This window comes from Pseudoliparis swirei, chromosome 18, assembly GCF_029220125.1.
Source record: "Pseudoliparis swirei isolate HS2019 ecotype Mariana Trench chromosome 18, NWPU_hadal_v1, whole genome shotgun sequence".
In the NCBI taxonomy this organism is placed as follows: Eukaryota; Metazoa; Chordata; class Actinopteri; order Perciformes; family Liparidae; genus Pseudoliparis; species Pseudoliparis swirei.
In genome coordinates this window covers 2,171,374-2,193,758 of record NC_079405.1, presented here as the reverse complement: position 1 = coordinate 2,193,758, position 22,385 = coordinate 2,171,374, and the positions used below count along the sequence as shown (strand labels likewise).

General features: G+C 41.2%; 1 protein-coding gene and 24 non-coding genes across 26 annotated transcripts in view; 17 read left to right on the top strand and 8 right to left on the bottom strand.

Moving 5' to 3' along the window:
* zgc:171566 overlaps positions 1–22,385 on the top strand; it is a 31,334-nt gene that overhangs the window by 1,502 nt on the left and 7,447 nt on the right. For both annotated transcript variants that reach the window (XM_056436426.1, XM_056436427.1), the window contains exons 3-6: positions 160–210; positions 374–458; positions 558–696; positions 1,913–2,019. In XM_056436426.1, the coding sequence (XP_056292401.1) occupies positions 160–210; positions 374–458; positions 558–696; positions 1,913–2,019 (382 nt within the window). The remainder of the gene's footprint in view (positions 1–159; positions 211–373; positions 459–557; positions 697–1,912; positions 2,020–22,385) is intronic.
* Positions 4,237–4,308, bottom strand: trnat-cgu (transfer RNA threonine (anticodon CGU)). The gene has a single exon. It is a non-coding gene; the product is annotated as a tRNA-Thr (tRNA).
* On the top strand, positions 4,655–4,711 carry LOC130209124 (U7 small nuclear RNA). Its single transcript, XR_008834559.1, has one exon. It is a non-coding gene; the product is annotated as a U7 small nuclear RNA (small nuclear RNA).
* LOC130209123 (U7 small nuclear RNA) lies at positions 8,107–8,163 on the top strand. Its single transcript, XR_008834558.1, has one exon. It is a non-coding gene; the product is annotated as a U7 small nuclear RNA (small nuclear RNA).
* LOC130209108 (U7 small nuclear RNA) lies at positions 8,987–9,043 on the top strand. Its single transcript, XR_008834545.1, has one exon. It is a non-coding gene; the product is annotated as a U7 small nuclear RNA (small nuclear RNA).
* trnat-cgu (transfer RNA threonine (anticodon CGU)) lies at positions 9,387–9,458 on the bottom strand. The gene has a single exon. It is a non-coding gene; the product is annotated as a tRNA-Thr (tRNA).
* Positions 9,804–9,860, top strand: LOC130209115 (U7 small nuclear RNA). Its single transcript, XR_008834551.1, has one exon. It is a non-coding gene; the product is annotated as a U7 small nuclear RNA (small nuclear RNA).
* On the bottom strand, positions 11,096–11,167 carry trnat-cgu (transfer RNA threonine (anticodon CGU)). Its single transcript has one exon. It is a non-coding gene; the product is annotated as a tRNA-Thr (tRNA).
* On the top strand, positions 11,514–11,570 carry LOC130209114 (U7 small nuclear RNA). The gene has a single exon (XR_008834550.1). It is a non-coding gene; the product is annotated as a U7 small nuclear RNA (small nuclear RNA).
* LOC130209116 (U7 small nuclear RNA) lies at positions 12,404–12,459 on the top strand. The gene has a single exon (XR_008834552.1). It is a non-coding gene; the product is annotated as a U7 small nuclear RNA (small nuclear RNA).
* Positions 12,803–12,874, bottom strand: trnat-cgu (transfer RNA threonine (anticodon CGU)). The gene has a single exon. It is a non-coding gene; the product is annotated as a tRNA-Thr (tRNA).
* Positions 13,220–13,276, top strand: LOC130209111 (U7 small nuclear RNA). Its single transcript, XR_008834548.1, has one exon. It is a non-coding gene; the product is annotated as a U7 small nuclear RNA (small nuclear RNA).
* trnal-cag (transfer RNA leucine (anticodon CAG)) lies at positions 13,740–13,810 on the bottom strand. Its single transcript has one exon. It is a non-coding gene; the product is annotated as a tRNA-Leu (tRNA).
* Positions 14,110–14,166, top strand: LOC130209107 (U7 small nuclear RNA). Its single transcript, XR_008834544.1, has one exon. It is a non-coding gene; the product is annotated as a U7 small nuclear RNA (small nuclear RNA).
* On the bottom strand, positions 14,510–14,580 carry trnal-cag (transfer RNA leucine (anticodon CAG)). Its single transcript has one exon. It is a non-coding gene; the product is annotated as a tRNA-Leu (tRNA).
* Positions 15,814–15,870, top strand: LOC130209105 (U7 small nuclear RNA). Its single transcript, XR_008834543.1, has one exon. It is a non-coding gene; the product is annotated as a U7 small nuclear RNA (small nuclear RNA).
* Positions 16,631–16,687, top strand: LOC130209110 (U7 small nuclear RNA). Its single transcript, XR_008834547.1, has one exon. It is a non-coding gene; the product is annotated as a U7 small nuclear RNA (small nuclear RNA).
* Positions 17,523–17,579, top strand: LOC130209104 (U7 small nuclear RNA). Its single transcript, XR_008834542.1, has one exon. It is a non-coding gene; the product is annotated as a U7 small nuclear RNA (small nuclear RNA).
* On the bottom strand, positions 17,923–17,994 carry trnat-cgu (transfer RNA threonine (anticodon CGU)). Its single transcript has one exon. It is a non-coding gene; the product is annotated as a tRNA-Thr (tRNA).
* On the top strand, positions 18,341–18,397 carry LOC130209109 (U7 small nuclear RNA). The gene has a single exon (XR_008834546.1). It is a non-coding gene; the product is annotated as a U7 small nuclear RNA (small nuclear RNA).
* Positions 19,233–19,289, top strand: LOC130209103 (U7 small nuclear RNA). The gene has a single exon (XR_008834541.1). It is a non-coding gene; the product is annotated as a U7 small nuclear RNA (small nuclear RNA).
* On the bottom strand, positions 19,633–19,704 carry trnat-cgu (transfer RNA threonine (anticodon CGU)). The gene has a single exon. It is a non-coding gene; the product is annotated as a tRNA-Thr (tRNA).
* On the top strand, positions 20,051–20,106 carry LOC130209118 (U7 small nuclear RNA). Its single transcript, XR_008834554.1, has one exon. It is a non-coding gene; the product is annotated as a U7 small nuclear RNA (small nuclear RNA).
* LOC130209102 (U7 small nuclear RNA) lies at positions 20,941–20,997 on the top strand. Its single transcript, XR_008834540.1, has one exon. It is a non-coding gene; the product is annotated as a U7 small nuclear RNA (small nuclear RNA).
* On the top strand, positions 21,758–21,813 carry LOC130209117 (U7 small nuclear RNA). The gene has a single exon (XR_008834553.1). It is a non-coding gene; the product is annotated as a U7 small nuclear RNA (small nuclear RNA).

Sequence of the window (22,385 nt, the reverse complement as noted above, 5' to 3'; positions counted from 1 at the left end):
AATGTTATGGTCAAAGGTCAAAGGTCACTGAGAACCTCTCAAAATGTAAGGTCTGAGAGTTTTACGCAAACGTCTCGACCGGCGAGCGAGTGGCCGATCGTAAACAGCGACTCGACTCCTTGTCATTCTCGTTTTAATTCTCTTTTTTTCTGTCTCCAGAATCAATCTCACAGAAACGGACTACAGGAACATCTTCTTCTCCATCAACGGGTGAGTGCCTCCTCCGCCTGCCGTTGGCTCAGTTTCTGGGGCCCACGGTCCCGGTCTGCTCAAAGGCCTCAGGCAGCAGCTTTGGGAGTCCGTTTTAAAGAGTCATAAAATGCTGAGGCCGTCATCGTGATCTCCTGGATGTGAACGCCGGTTTCCTCCTCAGGCTGCTGCTGCCGGGAGGAAACGTCGACCTGGAAACGTCGCAGTTCAGCCGAGCTTCCAGGATCTTCTACGACCTGGCTCTGAGGGTAGACACGCAATGTCATCAAACATGGGATGGTTCAACTGACGCACGACGAGTGACAACGCCCCTCCCTCTCTCTCTCTCCCTCCCTCGCCCCCTCCAGGCCAACAAAGCCGGGGACTTCTTCCCGATCTGGGGAACCTGTCAGGGCCTCCAGCAGCTGTCTGTCCTCACGGCCGACCAGAACCTGCTGACCGACACCGACACCGAGGCTGTGGCTCTGCCTCTCAACCTGACCCCAGGTGCTCTTCTCCTGCCCATGTCCTCGGCTCTGCTTCTATCTTTCAATATTTTACATTTTAATTATTACATTTTGTATTATATTTTTATTATTTACATTTTTTTTATTGAATGTTCTATGATTTTATTTTTTGTAATAAAATTTTTTTATATATATTTTTAATTCTGCTTTTTTTAAATTTCTTTAAAGCAACACTGTAACTTTTGTACCTTAAAATAACAGCTTGAAAAAAATTGTGCCGCTACAATGACTTTTAATATGACGATTTGCGTCTCCGCTATTGCCATCGGGGGTCTGTGGAGAAATAACTCCGCTATGTAGGATTCCAGAGCCGCCCGGTACATCCGGCGGATGTACTCGGCCTGCTTTCCTGGCAGTGATTACGCAATGTCATAAAGTGCCACTCCACGCTCGCAGCTCCAGTATAAGGGGAGCTTTTTTATGTAGCTTTTTGGTGTTGTCAACAATATTGTATTCGATCACACGTACTCCACATTTGCAGTCCCCCAAAACAAAAGTAAATGACTGCACGCGCACACACCCCCCCCCAAAAAAAGCCGGCAAACAGCTGACCGACCAGGCGGAAACATGGCGAGGCGTCGCGTTCAATCCCCGCGCTACTTCACCCTAGTCCGGTCGGTGCTGGGCCAGTTCACAGTGTTCCTGCGCAGTCTTCTATTAGTGATCCCGCCCATTGGTATGAATCCAAAATAGAAACAGTCGCCGGATTGCTGCCGTTCTGAGTCCGCCGTCGGTCAGCGCGCTCCAAACAAAAAAACTCGCCACCTCCCTCGTCACCTTTTATAACCCGTGACACGTACAAATAATAATAATAATATTATAATACAGGACAACACATGATCCCAACTCAATACAAGTGTATGCGAGGCTGCATCTATCGTCACTGGGTATTAAGACACTGAAGTAAACGTTAAATACCTAAAAACCTGAAGGGGGCGCTAAAAGGGAAAAACTACATAGTGGGGCTTTAATTTAGTTTTTTCTTCATTTTTTTCACTTTTTTCGTTAATTAATTAATTATTTGTTTGTTTTTATTATTATTTATATATATATATATATACATATGATTTTTTTTTTAAGTCACATTTTTTCTTCCTATAGTAAGGCTGCATTGAGAAACTCTTTCTCACTGTCATTAAACGTTCCTTCCCCTCTTCCTGCTTCCCTTTCGGACCTCCCGGTCACACCCCCTTTAGCGGCCGAGTCCAGCCGTCTCTTCAGAAATTTCCCCAAAGACCTGATGCAGAATCTGGCCGAGGAAAACATCACCTCCAACTTCCACAGATGGAGTCTGTCTGTGCAGGTACTGCTCCTCTGATCTCTCTTTAAGGTACCAAGGTGCTACTAAGGTACCAAGACTCATCAGATAGCATCCGGACCCTCCCCAGTCCTCACACTGGTCTCTCTTTGAAAAGTCCGGATGCCGGTTCCATCTCCCTCGAACTCTCTGGAGCACCTTTCACACAGTAAATACAAAGTGAAAATCCAAGAACATGAGCAGCTTTTTCTTCTCGAATAAACAAAACCAGAACAGATCCATCAGCGATGTCAAAGAGAATTGTTTGTGGACATCAATCTGTTTTTGCTGTGTGTGCCTGATCTAAGGCGTGGTTGCCAAGTGGTAAGGCGTTGGTCTCGTAAACCAAAAATCATGGGTTCAACCCCCATCCATGCCTTCAATAAACTTAATACATTAAACTCTTTGGATTTCATATCAATCAAATGCTTGATTTTCATTTAAGTCAACAGGTTGATGTTGACCACCTTGCACACAACGTGACTCTGACATGTGGCGAGTACACAAGGGTCCAATCCCAATGTCCGAACTCAAGGACTCAAAGACTTTAAAATGCATTCCCTTCAAAGTCTCCAAGGACTCAGGGCTGTCCCTATCGGCTTGTTCTAGATGTTTCTATAACACATGTATCTTATAGTTTCAGTCTGCTTTGAGGTGTGGATGGGACTCAAACCCATGATTAGGGATGAGAATTGATAAGATTTTAACGATTCTGATGCCTTATCGATTCCTGCTTATCGATTCGATTCCTTATCGATTCTCTTATCGATTCTTATTGGGCAAGGGGTGAAAAAAAGAGCACAAACGGGTTTATTTACATTAATTTTCTTTTATATAATTTTCTATAATGCTGCACACACCATATACAGTATGTATACATACACATTTACATTTTTTTAAATAACCAAAAACATTTAAACATATTCTTCTTGAACTTAAAATAAAACTTACATAACTTAAATAAAATGTATTCTGTTTAATTTAAACATGTTCCTAGAAATTACAGTGCTCCTTCCTTTTTTTAAAGGGTATATGAACTGAGCTGCCAAAAATGAAACTAGCAGTGGCAAATACCAAGTGTGCAACCATCAATTGTATGGATCATCAACAATTCTTGTGCAGAAAAATAAGCATGTCTGCTTTCTCCGGGAGGATCCGTGATCTCTCAGGACGTATTGTGTCTCCAGCCGTGGAGAACTCTCTCTCAGATGGGCTGGAGGATGCCTGAACACAAAGATATGAGGAGGTGTACAAGACGTGCTGTAGCCTGAGACCCAGACAGACCACCAGCCTCTGAACCGGTCTGACTCTGAACCTCATCAGCTAAATTGGATGGCAATGGAGATTATTTATAAAGTGAAAGCTGGTTTACACAATGAACGCCTCCACATTTGGACCGGCCCCCTGAACAATACCAGAGACGCGTTCCGATTTATTATTTTTGTTCACCTGGCCCGCTGCCGTTGAGATTGCAGTGAGACGCGGAGAAAATGTGGAGTGGTGCTCTTCGCAATAGAACATCTTTGATGGGACGTGTCGCGTCTCGGCCAATCAGCGTTCAGATGTCCACATCGTTTGGGAAGTTAGGTTAGCTTGAATGTTAGTCCGCTACATCTGCTGCTGTCACGCTGCACGGTGTAGCGATACTAACAAAGTACCCGTACGTTAAACACGATGTGATTTAGCGTAGTTTTAGTATCAATACTTCATTAAAAGAGCGATCAGAGCGCACGCGCTGCTCCGCTCCATTAAATGCTGTCTGCGCGCGCAGCGCTCAGCCGTAATGCGCACACAGGTGAGCTCTCTCACCTCACACGAGCACTTCTTGTCGTGTGAAATAGAGCCAAACTTTAGAACGCCTCTGCCTAGTTGCCATGTTTGCTGCAGTCTGAAGAAGAAACTAAAAAAGTTTGCGCATGCGCAACGCCACAGAGGACCGTTAGCAGAACCGTTATAGAATTTGGCTGACGATCCCAAACAATCGGTTCACTGGGAACCGGTTCTAAAACAGAACCGGTTCTCGATGCCCATCCCTACCCATGATGCTGGATTCAAAAGACCAACCAGTTCCCAATTCATCAGATCTCTATAGGTTTATAGTCAGTGGTTGAACTAGTGAAGTTATTTCTCTAACATCAAGCACCATAATTCAATCAACTGGAAATTAATCATTTAATTGATCTGTCTGAGATCCAAAGAGATTAATATATCAAGTTAACTAGAAGGCATGGATGGGAATTGAACCCATGATCTTTGGTTTACGAGACCAACGCCTTACCACTTGGCCACCACGCCTTGGGTCTGGTCACATCCAAACTGAATAAACAGGAAGTCAAATAAACAGTGGCTTCCTGTTATGTCTTCATATCTCTATAACTCATCCATGTGTCTGTTCCCGTCTGATTTTAAGGTTTGGTTGGGATTCAAACCAACGACCTTTGGTTTGTAGAGTCACCAACAGCTTCACGCTTGAACAGTCACATTCAATGTGTTGATGTCATCAAGGTGTCAAAACGTCACTGCTCAACGTGTTCAGGGTCATTAGCATGGGATCCGCCCACATCCAGTCAGAACACATGGAGCACCATGAGTGATGCTAGTGAGGGTAGAATAAGAATCAGTCTGGAGAGGAGTTAGATTTAGGAATCATAGCTCTTTAAGTAATTTTCTAGAAGGATTTCCTTCAAGGGAATCCCACTCTAACTGTTAAAAATTAAATAATATATGTAGTTTTGGCATTTTACAAATATCTAAATATCAAGTGATGTACATATTTTATACACATTTACTGTGTTGCTTCATTCTCAAACTTGACTCAAATCCCTTTTTTCTGTGGTAGGATGTAGAATTTACTTTCAACCTAAATGTTGTTACTACAGAAAGTGGTTTTAAATTCCGTTGGAGTCAAGACTCGGAGGACAAAGACATAGGAGTCGTCCGTTGGAGTCTTCGGGGGTGGCTGAGTATTTCCCCATTTTTTGAATATGTGTGTCTTTTCCATACCTGTGCGTATCTCTACTCGTAGTTACTATAGGACTCGCTCATTCATGTACCGGAACCCCTCCTCTGTTATCCTTCCTACCCGTTCTACTCACACCCAGCACCTGGTCACAGGAGGCCTCTGGAACTGTCAGTCAGCCAACCGCAAGGCCGACTTCATCTCTGGCTTTGCCGTGGAGCAGTCGCTTGACTTCCTGGCTCTCACTGAGACCTGGATCACAGCAGACAACACGTCACCCCGGCTGCTCTCTCCTCTGCCTTCTCCTTTAGCCACACACCCAGACCCTCTGGTCGGGGTGGAGGTACAGGTTTACTCATCTCACCCACATGGTGTTTCTGTCCCTACCCGCTTCCACTCTTTATCCCACTGACTTTTGAGTTTCATGCGTGACCGTTACTCATCCGGTTCAACTTCACATTGTTGTTCTCACTGTCCCCTGGTTCTTTGGGAGATTTCTTGGACGAGCTAGCCGCCCTCCCATCGAACTGCGGAACACGCCCCCGCCTCATCCTTCTGGGTGACTTTAACATCCAGACAGAGAAGTCATGTGATCTCTTACTCTTACTGTCTTCCTTTAACCTCTCACCAGTCCCTCCTCCTACTCACAAAGCCGCAACCACCTTGACTACATTTTCACAAGAAACTGCTCTACCTCTAACCTCACTGTGACCTCTCCATGTCTCTGACCACTTCTTCATCTCTTACTCTCTCGCCTCTGGTACTGACAACCCACCCATATCTACAGACTCTGCACCTGTACGCCGCAACATTCGCACCCTGTCCCTCCTCCTGGCCTCCTCTGTCCCATCTGCTCTCCTCAACTGACTGCTTCTCACTCATGCATCCTAACTCTGCCGCAGACACTCTCCTCTCTTCCCTGTCTTCATCTCTTGATTCTCTTGTCCTTTAAGACACGACCGGTTCGAAATCCTCTCCTCTCCGTGGTTGTCTGACTCGTGCGCTGAGAGAGCCACCCCAAGCGGCAAGGAAAGAAAATGGCGAATCGAATCAAGCGGAAGACTTGCTCTTCATCAATCTCTCTCTCCTCCTTCTCTTCCTCTATCTCTGCAGCCAAAAGCTCGTTCTACCTGACCAAAATTCAGTCTTCCTTCTAACCCCAAAAACTCTTCTCTATCTTTTCCAACCTCCTTGATCCCCTGTCCCCTCCTCCTTCCACCCTTTTGTCAGAGCCACTTTGTCGACTACTTTACAAACAAGATAGACGACATACGCCCTCCTTTACAAATCCATCTTCTATCACCTCACCAACACTAACTTCTTCATCCCCTTCTTTCCTCTTTCACCCCTTGTCTCCCAATCAAGTTCTTAGCTTGGTGACCTCCGCCCGACCGACCACCTGCGCCTTGACCCCGTCCTGCCTCCCATTCTCCAGACTGTTGCTCCTGACCTTCTGACCTTCCTCACCCATCTTATTAACAGCTCCTCTCAACTGGCTGTTTCTAACTCTCTGAAGGAGGCGAGAGTCAACCTCTCCTGAAGAAACCCACGCCGACCCGCCTGAAGTCAGCAACTACAGACCGGTCTCTTCTTCCTTTTCTCTCCAAAACCTGGAGCGAGCTATCTTGAGCCAAGTGTCCTCCTATCTCCACAGTAACAACCTTCTTGACCTCACCAGTCTGGATTCAAGGCCGGCCACTCGACAGAGACGGCCCTCCTTGCTGTCTCTGAGCAGCTTCACACTGCTAGAGCAGCCTCTCTCCTCTGTCCTTATCCTTCTCGACCTTTCTGCAGCATTTGACACCGTGAACCACCAGATCCTGATCTCTTCTCTTCAGGACCTGGGGATCTCAGGCACTGCACTCGCTCTTTCTCTTCCTACCTTAAAGACCGCACCTACTGGTAACTTGGAGAGGATCTGTGTCTGATCCTTGTCCTCTCACTACTGGGGTTCCTCAAGGCCCGCCCTGGGTCCCTCCTCTTCTCTCTGTACACAAATTCTCGGCTCTGTCATTCGCTCGCATGGCTTCTCCTACCATAGCTATGCTGATGACACCCAACTGATCTTCTCGCTTCCACCGTCCAAACACAGGTGGTGGCACTAATCTCTGCCTGTCTGGCTGACATCTCTCAGTGGATGTCTGCTCACCACCTGAAGATCAACCCTGACAAGACTGAGCTACTATTCCTTCCAGGGAAAGGCCCCCACCCACGACCTGACTATCACCTTCAACAGCTCTGTGTTGGCCCTACCCGACTGCCAGGAACCCCGGGTGACACTCGACAGTCGTCTCTCCATGACGGCCCACATCGCTGCGACGTCGCGTTCATGGATGTACATGTTACACAACATCAGGAGAATACGCCCTCTTCTTACTCAGAAGGCGGCAGGTTCTGATCCAGGCTCTGGTCATTTCACGCCGACTACTGCAACTCCTCCTGGCTGGTCTACCTGCAAGGCCATCCGACCCCTGCAGCTCATCCAGAATGCAGCAGCTCGACTGGTCTTCAGCCTCCCGAAATTCACCCACACCACTCCGCCTCCGCCTCTCCACTGGTTACCGTGGCTGCTCGCATCCGCTTCAAAACACTGGTCCTGGCGCATCGCGGTTTCAGACGGATCGGGCCCGCCTACATCCGGGATATGGTCACACCGCACACCCCGGCATCGCCGCCCGCCGCAACAGCCAATCGACTTGTGACTACTGCACCGAGCTAATCACTCAAATCCAGACTGTTTGCTGTCCTGGCTCCTCAGTGGTGGAACGAGCTCCCCACTGACATCAGGACAGCAGAAAGTCTCTACATCTTCCGTCGGAGACTGAAAACACACCTTTTCCGACTATATCTGGATTAAAACACAGATTAGCACTTCAGTGGCACTTAGATAGCACTTACTTATGGTACTTTTGTAGTTCGACTATGTTGAGGAAATGTTACTTCCTGTATTCTTGTTGTTCTTAGTTTGTACTCTAGGTTGAAATGCACTTATTGTAAGTCGCTTTGGATAAAAGCGTCTGCTAAATGACATGTAATGTAATGTAATCCGCCCACATCCAGTCAGAACACATGGAGCACCATGAGTGATGCTAGTGAGGGTAGAATAAGAATCAGTCTGGAGAGGAGTTAGATTTAGGAATCATAGCTCTTTAAGTAATTTTCTAGAAGGATTTCCTTCAAGGGAATCCCACTCTAACTGTTAAAAATTAAATAATATATGTAGAAGTTTTACAGCATTTGTAAATATCTAAATATCAAGTGATGTACATTTTATACACATCACTGTGTTTCATTCTCAAACCTGACTCCAAACTCTTTTTTCTGTGGTAGGATGTAACTTACTTCAAACTCAAATGTTGTTACTACAGAGTGGTTTTAAATTCAAGAACATATGGATGATGCCATGTGAAGTTTTCAACATCTTATAGTTTCCAGCCTGCTTTGAGCTGTGAAGGACTCAAACCCATGGTGCTGATTTGAATCCACCAACTAATTCCAGAGTTGTCTGCTAGATTTGTTGTCACAGCTGGAATTAGTTAAGAAGATTTTATTCAACAACAAGAACCATAAAGGTTTCCAACGAAATAATCAATATGTTGATATCATCAGTCTGAGATCCAAAGACATTGATACAAGTTCATTGAAGGCATGGATGGGAATTGAACCCATGATCTTTGTTTTACGAGACCAACGACTTACCACTTGGCCACCACGCCTTGGAACTGGTCACATCCCAACAGGAAGTCAAATAAACAGTTACTTCCTGTTATGTCTTCATATCTCTATAACTCATCCATCTGTCCATTCCCCTCTGATTTTAAGGTTTGGTTGGGATTCAAACCAACGACCTTTGGTTTGTAGAAACACCAACAGCTTCACGCTTGAACAGTCACATTCAATGTGGTGTTCAGGGTCATTAGCATGGGATCCGCCCACATCCAGTCAGAACACATGGAGCACCATGAGTGATGCTAGTGAGGGTAGAATAAGAATCAGTCTGGAGGTGATAGATTTAGGAATCATTGCTCTTTTAGTAATTTTCTAGAAGGATTTCCATAAAGGGAATCCCACTCTAACTGTTAAAAATAAAATATCTGTATTTGTCATCTTGCCATTTTATATTCTTAATATATTTATCTGAATATCAAGTGAAGTACATTGTTTCTATACATTTAGTGGATCCTGATCTGTTTTTCTGTGGTAGCAGGTCGACTTTACTTTCAGGTGTGGATGGGACTCAAACCCATGGTGCTGGATTTAAAAGACTAATTCATTTCTGACCTCCATAGTAAGAGCTGTTACTAGTTAAGTTATTTATGTAACAAGAACCACCTTTAGGCATTCCAACTGAAAACTATTCATTTGATATCATCAGTCTGAGATCCAAAGATGTTGATATAACAAGTTAAATAGAAGGCATGGATGGGAATTGAACCCATGATCTTTGGTTTACGAGACCAACGCCTTACCACTTGGCCACCACGCCTTGGGTCTGGTCACATCCAAACTGAATAAACAGGAAGTCAAATAAACAGTGGCTTCCTGTTATGTCTTCATATCTCTATAACTCATCCATGTGTCTGTTCCCGTCTGATTTTAAGGTTTGGTTGGGATTCAAACCAACGACCTTTGGTTTGTAGAGTCACCAACAGCTTCACGCTTGAACAGTCACATTCAATGTGTTGATGTCATCAAGGTGTCAAAACGTCACTGCTCAACGTGTTCAGGGTCATTAGCATGGGATCCGCCCACATCCAGTCAGAACACATGGAGCACCATGAGTGATGCTAGTGAGGTAGAATAAGAATCAGTCTGGAGAGGAGATAGATTTAGGAATCATTGCTCTTTAAGTAATTTTCTAGAAGGATTTCCTTCAAGGGAATCCCACTGTAACTGTTAAAAATTAAATAATATATGTAGTTTTGGCATTTTACAAATATCTAAATATCAAGTGATGTACATATTTTATACACATTTACTGTGTTGCTTCATTCTCAAACTTGACTCTAATCCCTTTTTTTTCTGTGGTAGGATGTAGAATTTACTTTCAACCTAAATGTTGTTACTACAGAAAGTGGTTTTAAATTCAAGAACATATGATGATGCTATGTGAAGTTTCTTTAACATCTTATAGTTTCAGCCTGCTTTTGAGCTGTGGATGGGACTCAAACCCATGGTGCTGGATTTGAACCACCAACTAATTCCAGAGTTGCTCCATAGATTTGTTGTCACAGCTGGAATTAGTTAAGAACATTTATCTAACAACAAGAACCATAAAGGTTTCCAAATGGAAATAATCAATATGTTGATATCATCAGTCTGAGATCCAAAGACATTGATACAAGTTCATTGAAGGCATGGATGGGAATTGAACCCATGATCTTTGTTTTACGAGACCAACGACTTACCACTTGGCCACCACTCCTTGGATCTGGTCACAACCCAACAGGAAGTCAAATAAACAGTTACTTCCTGTTATGTCTTCATATCTCTATAACTCATCCATCTGTCCATTCCCCTCTGATTTTAAGGTTTGGTTGGGATTCAAACCAACGACCTTTGGTTTGTAGAAACACCAACAGCTTCACGCTTGAACAGTCACATTCAATGTGGTGTTCAGGGTCATTAGCATGGGATCCGCCCACATCCAGTCAGAACACATGGAGCACCATGAGTGATGCTAGTGAGGGTAGAATAAGAATCAGTCTGGAGAGGAGATAGATTTAGGAATCATTGCTCTTTTAGTAATTTTCTAGAAGGATTTCCATAAAGGAATCCACTCTAACTGTTAAAAATAAAATATCTGTATTTGTCATCTTGCCATTTTATATTCTTAATATATTTATCTGAATATCAAGTGAAGTACATTGTTTCTATACATTTAGTGGATCCTGATCTGTTTTTCTGTGGTAGCAGGTCGACTTTACTTTCAGGTGTGGATGGGACTCAAACCCATGGTGCTGGATTTGAAAGACTAATTCATTTCTGACCTCCATAGTAAGAGCTGTTACTAGTTAAGTTATTTATGTAACAAGAACCACCTTTAGGCATTCCAACTGAAAACTATTCATTTGATATCATCAGTCTGAGATCCAAAGATGTTGATATAACAAGTTAAATAGAAGGCATGGATGGGAATTGAACCCATGATCTTTGGTTTACGAGACCAACGCCTTACCACTTGGCCACCACGCCTTGGGTCTGGTCACATCCAAACTGAATAAACAGGAAGTCAAATAAACAGTGGCTTCCTGTTATGTCTTCATATCTCTATAACTCATCCATGTGTCTGTTCCCGTCTGATTTTAAGGTTTGGTTGGGATTCAAACCAACGACCTTTGGTTTGTAGAGTCACCAACAGCTTCACGCTTGAACAGTCACGTTCAATGTGTTGATGTCATCAAGGTGTCAAAACGTCACTGCTCAACGTGTTCAGGGTCATTAGCATGGGATCCGCCCACATCCAGTCAGAACACATGGAGCACCATGAGTGATGCTAGTGAGGGTAGAATAAGAATCAGTCTGGAAAGGAGTTAGATTTAGGAATCATTGCTCTTTAAGTAATTTTCTAGAAGGATTTCCTTCAAGGGAATCCCACTGTAACTGTTAAAAATTAAATAATATATGTAGTTTTGGCATTTTACAAATATCTAAATATCAAGTGATGTACATATTTTATACACATTTACTGTGTTGCTTCATTCTCAAACTTGACTCTAATCCCTTTTTTCTGTGGTAGGATGTAGAATTTACTTTCAACCTAAATGTTGTTACTACAGAAAGTGGTTTTAAATTCAAGAACATATGATGATGCTATGTGAAGTTTCTTTAACATCTTATAGTTTCAGCCTGCTTTTGAGCTGTGGATGGGACTCAAACCCATGGTGCTGGATTTGAACCACCAACTAATTCCAGAGTTGCTCCATAGATTTGTTGTCACAGCTGGAATTAGTTAAGAACATTTATCTAACAACAAGAACCATAAAGGTTTCCAAATGGAAATAATCAATATGTTGATATCATCAGTCTGAGATCCAAAGACATTGATACAAGTTCATTGAAGGCATGGATGGGAATTGAACCCATGATCTTTGTTTTACGAGACCAACGACTTACCACTTGGCCACCACGCCTTGGATCTGGTCACATCCCAACAGGAAGTCAAATAAACAGTTACTTCCTGTTATGTCTTCATATCTCTATAACTCATCCATCTGTCCATTCCCCTCTGATTTTAAGGTTTGGTTGGGATTCAAACCAACGACCTTTGGTTTGTAGAAACACCAACAGCTTCACGCTTGAACAGTCACATTCAATGTGGTGTTCAGGGTCATTAACATGGGATCCGCCACATCCAGTCAGAACACATGGAGCACCATGAGTGATGCTAGTGAGGTAGAATAAGAATCAGTCTGGAGAGGTGATAGATTTAGGAATCATTGCTCTTTTAGTAATTTTCTAGAAGGATTTCCATAAAGGAATCCCACTCTAACTATTAAAAATAAAATATCTGTATTTGTCATCTTGCCATTTTATATTCTTAATATATTTATCTGAATATCAAGTGAAGTACATTGTTTCTATACATTTAGTGGATCCTGATCTGTTTTTCTGTGGTAGCAGGTCGACTTTACTTTCAGGTGTGGATGGGACTCAAACCCATGGTGCTGGATTTAAAAGACTAATTCATTTCTGACCTCCATAGTAAGAGCTGTTACTAGTTAAGTTATTTATGTAACAAGAACCACCTTTAGGCATTCCAACTGAAAACTATTCATTTGATATCATCAGTCTGAGATCCAAAGATGTTGATATAACAAGTTAAATAGAAGGCATGGATGGGAATTGAACCCATGATCTTTGGTTTACGAGACCAACGCCTTACCACTTGGCCACCACGCCTTGGGTCTGGTCACATCCAAACTGAATAAACAGGAAGTCAAATAAACAGTGGCTTCCTGTTATGTCTTCATATCTCTATAACTCATCCATGTGTCTGTTCCCGTCTGATTTTAAGGTTTGGTTGGGATTCAAACCAACGACCTTTGGTTTGTAGAGTCACCAACAGCTTCACGCTTGAACAGTCACATTCAATGTGTTGATGTCATCAAGGTGTCAAAACGTCACTGCTCAACGTGTTCAGGGTCATTAGCATGGGATCCGCCCACATCCAGTCAGAACACATGGAGCACCATGAGTGATGCTAGTGAGGTAGAATAAGAATCAGTCTGGAGAGGAGATAGATTTAGGAATCATTGCTCTTTAAGTAATTTTCTAGAAGGATTTCCTTCAAGGGAATCCCACTCTAACTGTTAAAAATTACATAATATATGTAGTTTTGGCATTTTACAAATATCTAAATATCAAGTGATGTACATATTTTATACACATTTACTGTGTTGCTTCATTCTCAAACTTGACTCAAATCCCTTTTTTCTGTGGTAGGATGTAGAATTTACTTTCAACCTAAATGTTGTTACTACAGAAAGTGGTTTTAAATTCAAGAACATATGATGATGCTATGTGAAGTTTCTTTAACATCTTATAGTTTCAGCCTGCTTTTGAGCTGTGGATGGGACTCAAACCCATGGTGCTGGATTTGAACCACCAACTAATTCCAGAGTTGCTCCATAGATTTGTTGTCACAGCTGGAATTAGTTAAGAACATTTATCTAACAACAAGAACCATAAAGGTTTCCAAATGGAAATAATCAATATGTTGATATCATCAGTCTGAGATCCAAAGACATTGATACAAGTTCACTGAAGGCATGGATGGGAATTGAACCCATGATCTTTGTTTCTGAGACCAACGACTTACCACTTGGCCACCACGCCTTGGATCTGGTCACATCCCAACAGGAAGTCAAATAAACAGTTACTTCCTGTTATGTCTTCATATCTCTATAACTCATCCATCTGTCCATTCCCCTCTGATTTTAAGGTTTGGTTGGGATTCAAACCAACGACCTTTGGTTTGTAGAAACACCAACAGCTTCACGCTTGAACAGTCACATTCAATGTGGTGTTCAGGGTCATTAACATGGGATCCGCCCACATCCAGTCAGAACACATGGAGCACCATGAGTGATGCTAGTGAGGTAGAATAAGAATCAGTCTGGAGAGGTGATAGATTTAGGAATCATTGCTCTTTTAGTAATTTTCTAGAAGGATTTCCATAAAGGGAATCCCACTCTAACTATTAAAAATAAAATATCTGTATTTGTCATCTTGCCATTTTATATTCTTAATATATTTATCTGAATATCAAGTGAAGTACATTGTTTCTATACATTTAGTGGATCCTGATCTGTTTTTCTGTGGTAGCAGGTCGACTTTACTTTCAGGTGTGGATGGGACTCAAACCCATGGTGCTGGATTTAAAAGACTAATTCATTTCTGACCTCCATAGTAAGAGCTGTTACTAGTTAAGTTATTTATGTAACAAGAACCACCTTTAGGCATTCCAACTGAAAACTATTCATTTGATATCATCAGTCTGAGATCCAAAGATGTTGATATAACAAGTTAAATAGAAGGCATGGATGGAATTGAACCCATGATCTTTGGTTTCTGAGACCAACGCCTTACCACTTGGCCACCACGCCTTGGGTCTGGTCACATCCAAACTGAATAAACAGGAAGTCAAATAAACAGTGGCTTCCTGTTATGTCTTCATATCTCTATAACTCATCCATGTGTCTGTTCCGTCTGATTTTAAGGTTTGGTTGGGATTCAAACCAACGACCTTTGGTTTGTAGAGTCACCAACAGCTTCACGCTTGAACAGTCACATTCAATGTGTTGATGTCATCAAGGTGTCAAAACGTCACTGCTCAACGTGTTCAGGGTCATTAGCATGGGATCCGCCCACATCCAGTCAGAACACATGGAGCACCATGAGTGATGCTAGTGAGGGTAGAATAAGAATCAGTCTGGAGAGGAGATAGATTTAGGAATCATTGCTCTTTAAGTAATTTTCTAGAAGGATTTCCTTCAAGGAATCCCTCTAACTATTAAAAATTAAATAATATATGTAGTTTTGGCATTTTACAAATATCTAAATATCAAGTGATGTACATATTTTATACACATTTACTGTGTTGCTTCATTCTCAAACTTGACTCAAATCCCTTTTTCTGTGGTAGGATGTAGAATTTACTTTCAACCTAAATGTTGTTACTACAGAAAGTGGTTTTAAATTCAAGAACATATGATGATGCTATGTGAAGTTTCTTTAACATCTTATAGTTTCAGCCTGCTTTTGAGCTGTGGATGGGACTCAAACCCATGGTGCTGGATTTGAACCACCAACTAATTCCAGAGTTGCTCCATAGATTTGTTGTCACAGCTGGAATTAGTTAAGAACATTTATCTAACAACAAGAACCATAAAGGTTTCCAAATGGAAATAATCAATATGTTGATATCATCAGTCTGAGATCCAAAGACATTGATACAAGTTCATTGAAGGCATGGATGGGAATTGAACCCATGATCTTTGTTTTACAAGACCAACGACTTACCACTTGGCCACCACGCCTTGGATCTGGTCACATCCCAACAGGAAGTCAAATAAACAGTTACTTCCTGTTATGTCTTCATATCTCTATAACTCATCCATCTGTCCATTCCCCTCTGATTTTAAGGTTTGGTTGGGATTCAAACCAACGACCTTTGGTTTGTAGAAACACCAACAGCTTCACGCTTGAACAGTCACATTCAATGTGGTGTTCAGGGTCATTAGCATGGGATCCGCCCACATCCAGTCAGAACACATGGAGCACCATGAGTGATGCTAGTGAGGGTAGAATAAGAATCAGTCTGGAGAGGTGATAGATTTAGGAATCATTGCTCTTTTAGTAATTTTCTAGAAGGATTTCCATAAAGGGAATCCCACTCTAACTGTTAAAAATAAAATATCTGTATTTGTCATCTTGCCATTTTATATTCTTAATATATTTATCTGAATATCAAGTGAAGTACATTGTTTCTATACATTTAGTGGATCCTGATCTGTTTTTCTGTGGTAGCAGGTCGACTTTACTTTCAGGTGTGGATGGGACTCAAACCCATGGTGCTGGATTTGAAAGACTAATTCATTTCTGACCTCCATAGTAAGAGCTGTTACTAGTTAAGTTATTTATGTAACAAGAACCACCTTTAGGCATTCCAACTGAAAACTATTCATTTGATATCATCAGTCTGAGATCCAAAGATGTTGATATAACAAGTTAAATAGAAGGCATGGATGGAATTGAACCCATGATCTTTGGTTTACGAGACCAACGCCTTACCACTTGGCCACCACGCCTTGGGTCTGGTCACATCAAACTGAATAAACAGGAAGTCAAATAAACAGTGGCTTCCTGTTATGTCTTCATATCTCTATAACTCATCCATGTGTCTGTTCCCGTCTGATTTTAAGGTTTGGTTGGGATTCAAACCAACGACCTTTGGTTTGTAGAGTCACCAACAGCTTCACGCTTGAACAGTCACATTCAATGTGTTGATGTCATCAAGGTGTCAAAACGTCACTGCTCAACGTGTTCAGGGTCATTAGCATGGGATCCGTCCGACATCCAGTCAGAACACATGGAGCACCATGAGTGATGCTAGTGAGGGTAGAATAAGAATCAGTCTGGAGAGGAGATAGATTTAGGAATCATTGCTCTTTAAGTAATTTTCTAGAAGGATTTCCTTCAAGGGAATCCCACTCTAACTGTTAAAAATTAAATAATATATGTAGTTTTGGCATTTTACAAATATCTAAATATCAAGTGATGTACATATTTTATACACATTTACTGTGTTGCTTCATTCTCAAACTTGACTCAAATCCCTTTTTTCTGTGGTAGGATGTAGAATTTACTTTCAACCTAAATGTTGTTACTACAGAAAGTGGTTTTAAATTCAAGAACATATGATGATGCTATGTGAAGTTTCTTTAACATCTTATAGTTTCAGCCTGCTTTTGAGCTGTGGATGGGACTCAAACCCATGGTGCTGGATTTGAACCACCAACTAATTCCAGAGTTGCTCCATAGATTTGTTGTCACAGCTGGAATTAGTTAAGAACATTTATCTAACAACAAGAACCATAAAGGTTTCCAAATGGAAATAATCAATATGTTGATATCATCAGTCTGAGATCCAAAGACATTGATACAAGTTCATTGAAGGCATGGATGGGAATTGAACCCATGATCTTTGTTTTACGAGACCAACGACTTACCACTTGGCCACCACGCCTTGGATCTGGTCACATCCCAACAGGAAGTCAAATAAACAGTTACTTCCTGTTATGTCTTCATATCTCTATAACTCATCCATCTGTCCATTCCCCTCTGATTTTAAGGTTTGGTTGGGATTCAAACCAACGACCTTTGGTTTGTAGAAACACCAACAGCTTCACGCTTGAACAGTCACATTCAATGTGGTGTTCAGGGTCATTAGCATGGGATCCGCCCACATCCAGTCAGAACACATGGAGCACCATGAGTGATGCTAGTGAGGGTAGAATAAGAATCAGTCTGGAGAGGTGATAGATTTAGGAATCATTGCTCTTTTAGTAATTTTCTAGAAGGATTTCCATAAAGGGAATCCCACTCTAACTGTTAAAAATAAAATATCTGTATTTGTCATCTTGCCATTTTATATTCTTAATATATTTATCTGAATATCAAGTGAAGTACATTGTTTCTATACATTTAGTGGATCCTGATCTGTTTTTCTGTGGTAGCAGGTCGACTTTACTTTCAGGTGTGGATGGGACTCAAACCCATGGTGCTGGATTTAAAAGACTAATTCATTTCTGACCTCCATAGTAAGAGCTGTTACTAGTTAAGTTATTTATGTAACAAGAACCACCTTTAGGCATTCCAACTGAAAACTATTCATTTGATATCATCAGTCTGAGATCCAAAGATGTTGATATAACAAGTTAAATAGAAGGCATGGATGGGAATTGAACCCATGATCTTTGGTTTACGAGACCAACGCCTTACCACTTGGCCACCACGCCTTGGGTCTGGTCACATCCAAACTGAATAAACAGGAAGTCAAATAAACAGTGGCTTCCTGTTATGTCTTCATATCTCTATAACTCATCCATGTGTCTGTTCCCGTCTGATTTTAAGGTTTGGTTGGGATTCAAACCAACGACCTTTGGTTTGTAGAGTCACCAACAGCTTCACGCTTGAACAGTCACATTCAATGTGTTGATGTCATCAAGGTGTCAAAACGTCACTGCTCAACGTGTTCAGGGTCATTAGCATGGGATCCGCCCACATCCAGTCAGAACACATGGAGCACCATGAGTGATGCTAGTGAGGGTAGAATAAGAATCAGTCTGGAGAGGAGATAGATTTAGGAATCATTGCTCTTTAAGTAATTTTCTAGAAGGATTTCCTTCAAGGGAATCCCACTCTAACTGTTAAAAATTAAATAATATATGTAGTTTTGGCATTTTACAAATATCTAAATATCAAGTGATGTACATATTTTATACACATTTACTGTGTTGCTTCATTCTCAAACTTGACTCAAATCCCTTTTTTCTGTGGTAGGATGTAGAATTTACTTTCAACCTAAATGTTGTTACTACAGAAAGTGGTTTTAAATTCAAGAACATATGATGATGCTATGTGAAGTTTCTTTAACATCTTATAGTTTCAGCCTGCTTTTGAGCTGTGGATGGGACTCAAACCCATGGTGCTGGATTTGAACCACCAACTAATTCCAGAGTTGCTCCATAGATTTGTTGTCACAGCTGGAATTAGTTAAGAACATTTATCTAACAACAAGAACCATAAAGGTTTCCAAATGGAAATAATCAATATGTTGATATCATCAGTCTGAGATCCAAAGACATTGATACAAGTTCATTGAAGGCATGGATGGGAATTGAACCCATGATCTTTGTTTTACGAGACCAACGACTTACCACTTGGCCACCACGCCTTGGATCTGGTCACATCCCAACAGGAAGTCAAATAAACAGTTACTTCCTGTTATGTCTTCATATCTCTATAACTCATCCATCTGTCCATTCCCTTCTGATTTTAAGGTTTGGTTGGGATTCAAACCAACGACCTTTGGTTTGTAGAAACACCAACAGCTTCACGCTTGAACAGTCACATTCAATGTGGTGTTCAGGGTCATTAGCATGGGATCCGCCCACATCCAGTCAGAACACATGGAGCACCATGAGTGATGCTAGTGAGGGTAGAATAAGAATCAGTCTGGAGAGGTGATAGATTTAGGAATCATTGCTCTTTTAGTAATTTTCTAGAAGGATTTCCATAAAGGGAATCCCACTCTAACTGTTAAAAATAAAATATCTGTATTTGTCATCTTGCCATTTTATATTCTTAATATATTTATCTGAATATCAAGTGAAGTACATTGTTTCTATACATTTAGTGGATCCTGATCTGTTTTTCTGTGGTAGCAGGTCGACTTTACTTTCAGGTGTGGATGGGACTCAAACCCATGGTGCTGGATTTAAAAGACTAATTCATTTCTGACCTCCATAGTAAGAGCTGTTACTAGTTAAGTTATTTATGTAACAAGAACCACCTTTAGGCATTCCAACTGAAAACTATTCATTTGATATCATCAGTCTGAGATCCAAAGATGTTGATATAACAAGTTAAATAGAAGGCATGGATGGGAATTGAACCCATGATCTTTGGTTTACGAGACCAACGCCTTACCACTTGGCCACCACGCCTTGGGTCTGGTCACATCCAAACTGAATAAACAGGAAGTCAAATAAACAGTGGCTTCCTGTTATGTCTTCATATCTCTATAACTCATCCATGTGTCTGTTCCCGTCTGATTTTAAGGTTTGGTTGGGATTCAAACCAACGACCTTTGGTTTGTAGAGTCACCAACAGCTTCACGCTTGAACAGTCACATTCAATGTGTTGATGTCATCAAGGTGTCAAAACGTCACTGCTCAACGTGTTCAGGGTCATTAGCATGGGATCCGCCCACATCCAGTCAGAACACATGGAGCACCATGAGTGATGCTAGTGAGGGTAGAATAAGAATCAGTCTGGAGAGGAGATAGATTTAGGAATCATTGCTCTTTAAGTAATTTTCTAGAAGGATTTCCTTCAAGGAATCCCACTCTAACTGTTAAAATTAAATAATATATGTAGTTTTGGCATTTTACAAATATCTAAATATCAAGTGATGTACATATTTTATACACATTTACTGTGTTGCTTCATTCTCAAACTTGACTCAAATCCCTTTTTTCTGTGGTAGGATGTAGAATTTACTTTCAACCTAAATGTTGTTACTACAGAAAGTGGTTTTAAATTCAAGAACATATGATGATGCTATGTGAAGTTTCTTTAACATCTTATAGTTTCAGCCTGCTTTTGAGCTGTGGATGGGACTCAAACCCATGGTGCTGGATTTGAACCACCAACTAATTCCAGAGTTGCTCCATAGATTTGTTGTCACAGCTGGAATTAGTTAAGAACATTTATCTAACAACAAGAACCATAAAGGTTTCCAAATGGAAATAATCAATATGTTGATATCATCAGTCTGAGATCCAAAGACATTGATACAAGTTCATTGAAGGCATGGATGGGAATTGAACCCATGATCTTTGTTTTACAAGACCAACGACTTACCACTTGGCCACCACGCCTTGGATCTGGTCACATCCCAACAGGAAGTCAAATAAACAGTTACTTCCTGTTATGTCTTCATATCTCTATAACTCATCCATCTGTCCATTCCCCTCTGATTTTAAGGTTTGGTTGGGATTCAAACCAACGACCTTTGGTTTGTAGAAACACCAACAGCTTCACGCTTGAACAGTCACATTCAATGTGGTGTTCAGGGTCATTAGCATGGGATCCGCCCACATCCAGTCAGAACACATGGAGCACCATGAGTGATGCTAGTGAGGGTAGAATAAGAATCAGTCTGGAGAGGAGATAGATTTAGGAATCATTGCTCTTTTAGTAATTTTCTAGAAGGATTTCCATAAAGGGAATCCCACTCTAACTGTTAAAAATAAAATATCTGTATTTGTCATCTTGCCATTTTATATTCTTAATATATTTATCTGAATATCAAGTGAAGTACATTGTTTCTATACATTTAGTGGATCCTGATCTGTTTTTCTGTGGTAGCAGGTCGACTTTACTTTCAGGTGTGGATGGGACTCAAACCCATGGTGCTGGATTTGAAAGACTAATTCATTTCTGACCTCCATAGTAAGAGCTGTTACTAGTTAAGTTATTTATGTAACAAGAACCACCTTTAGGCATTCCAACTGAAAACTATTCATTTGATATCATCAGTCTGAGATCCAAAGATGTTGATATAACAAGTTAAATAGAAGGCATGGATGGAATTGAACCCATGATCTTTGGTTTACGAGACCAACGCCTTACCACTTGGCCACCACGCCTTGGGTCTGGTCACATCCAAACTGAATAAACAGGAAGTCAAATAAACAGTGGCTTCCTGTTATGTCTTCATATCTCTATAACTCATCCATGTGTCTGTTCCCGTCTGATTTTAAGGTTTGGTTGGGATTCAAACCAACGACCTTTGGTTTGTAGAGTCACCAACAGCTTCACGCTTGAACAGTCACGTTCAATGTGTTGATGTCATCAAGGTGTCAAAACGTCACTGCTCAACGTGTTCAGGGTCATTAGCATGGGATCCGCCCACATCCAGTCAGAACACATGGAGCACCATGAGTGATGCTAGTGAGGGTAGAATAAGAATCAGTCTGGAGAGGAGATAGATTTAGGAATCATTGCTCTTTAAGTAATTTTCTAGAAGGATTTCCTTCAAGGAATCCCACTCTAACTGTTAAAAATTAAATAATATATGTAGTTTTGGCATTTTACAAATATCTAAATATCAAGTGATGTACATATTTTATACACATTTACTGTGTTGCTTCATTCTCAAACTTGACTCAAATCCCTTTTTTCTGTGGAAGGATGTAGAATTTACTTTCAACCTAAATGTTGTTACTACAGAAAGTGGTTTTAAATTCAAGAACATATGATGATGCTATGTGAAGTTTCTTTAACATCTTATAGTTTCAGCCTGCTTTTGAGCTGTGGATGGGACTCAAACCCATGGTGCTGGATTTGAACCACCAACTAATTCCAGAGTTGCTCCATAGATTTGTTGTCACAGCTGGAATTAGTTAAGAACATTTATCTAACAACAAGAACCATAAAGGTTTCCAAATGGAAATAATCAATATGTTGATATCATCAGTCTGAGATCCAAAGACATTGATACAAGTTCATTGAAGGCATGGATGGGAATTGAACCCACGATCTTTGTTTTACGAGACCAACGACTTACCACTCGGCCACCACGCCTTGGATCTGGTCACATCCCAACAGGAAGTCAAATAAA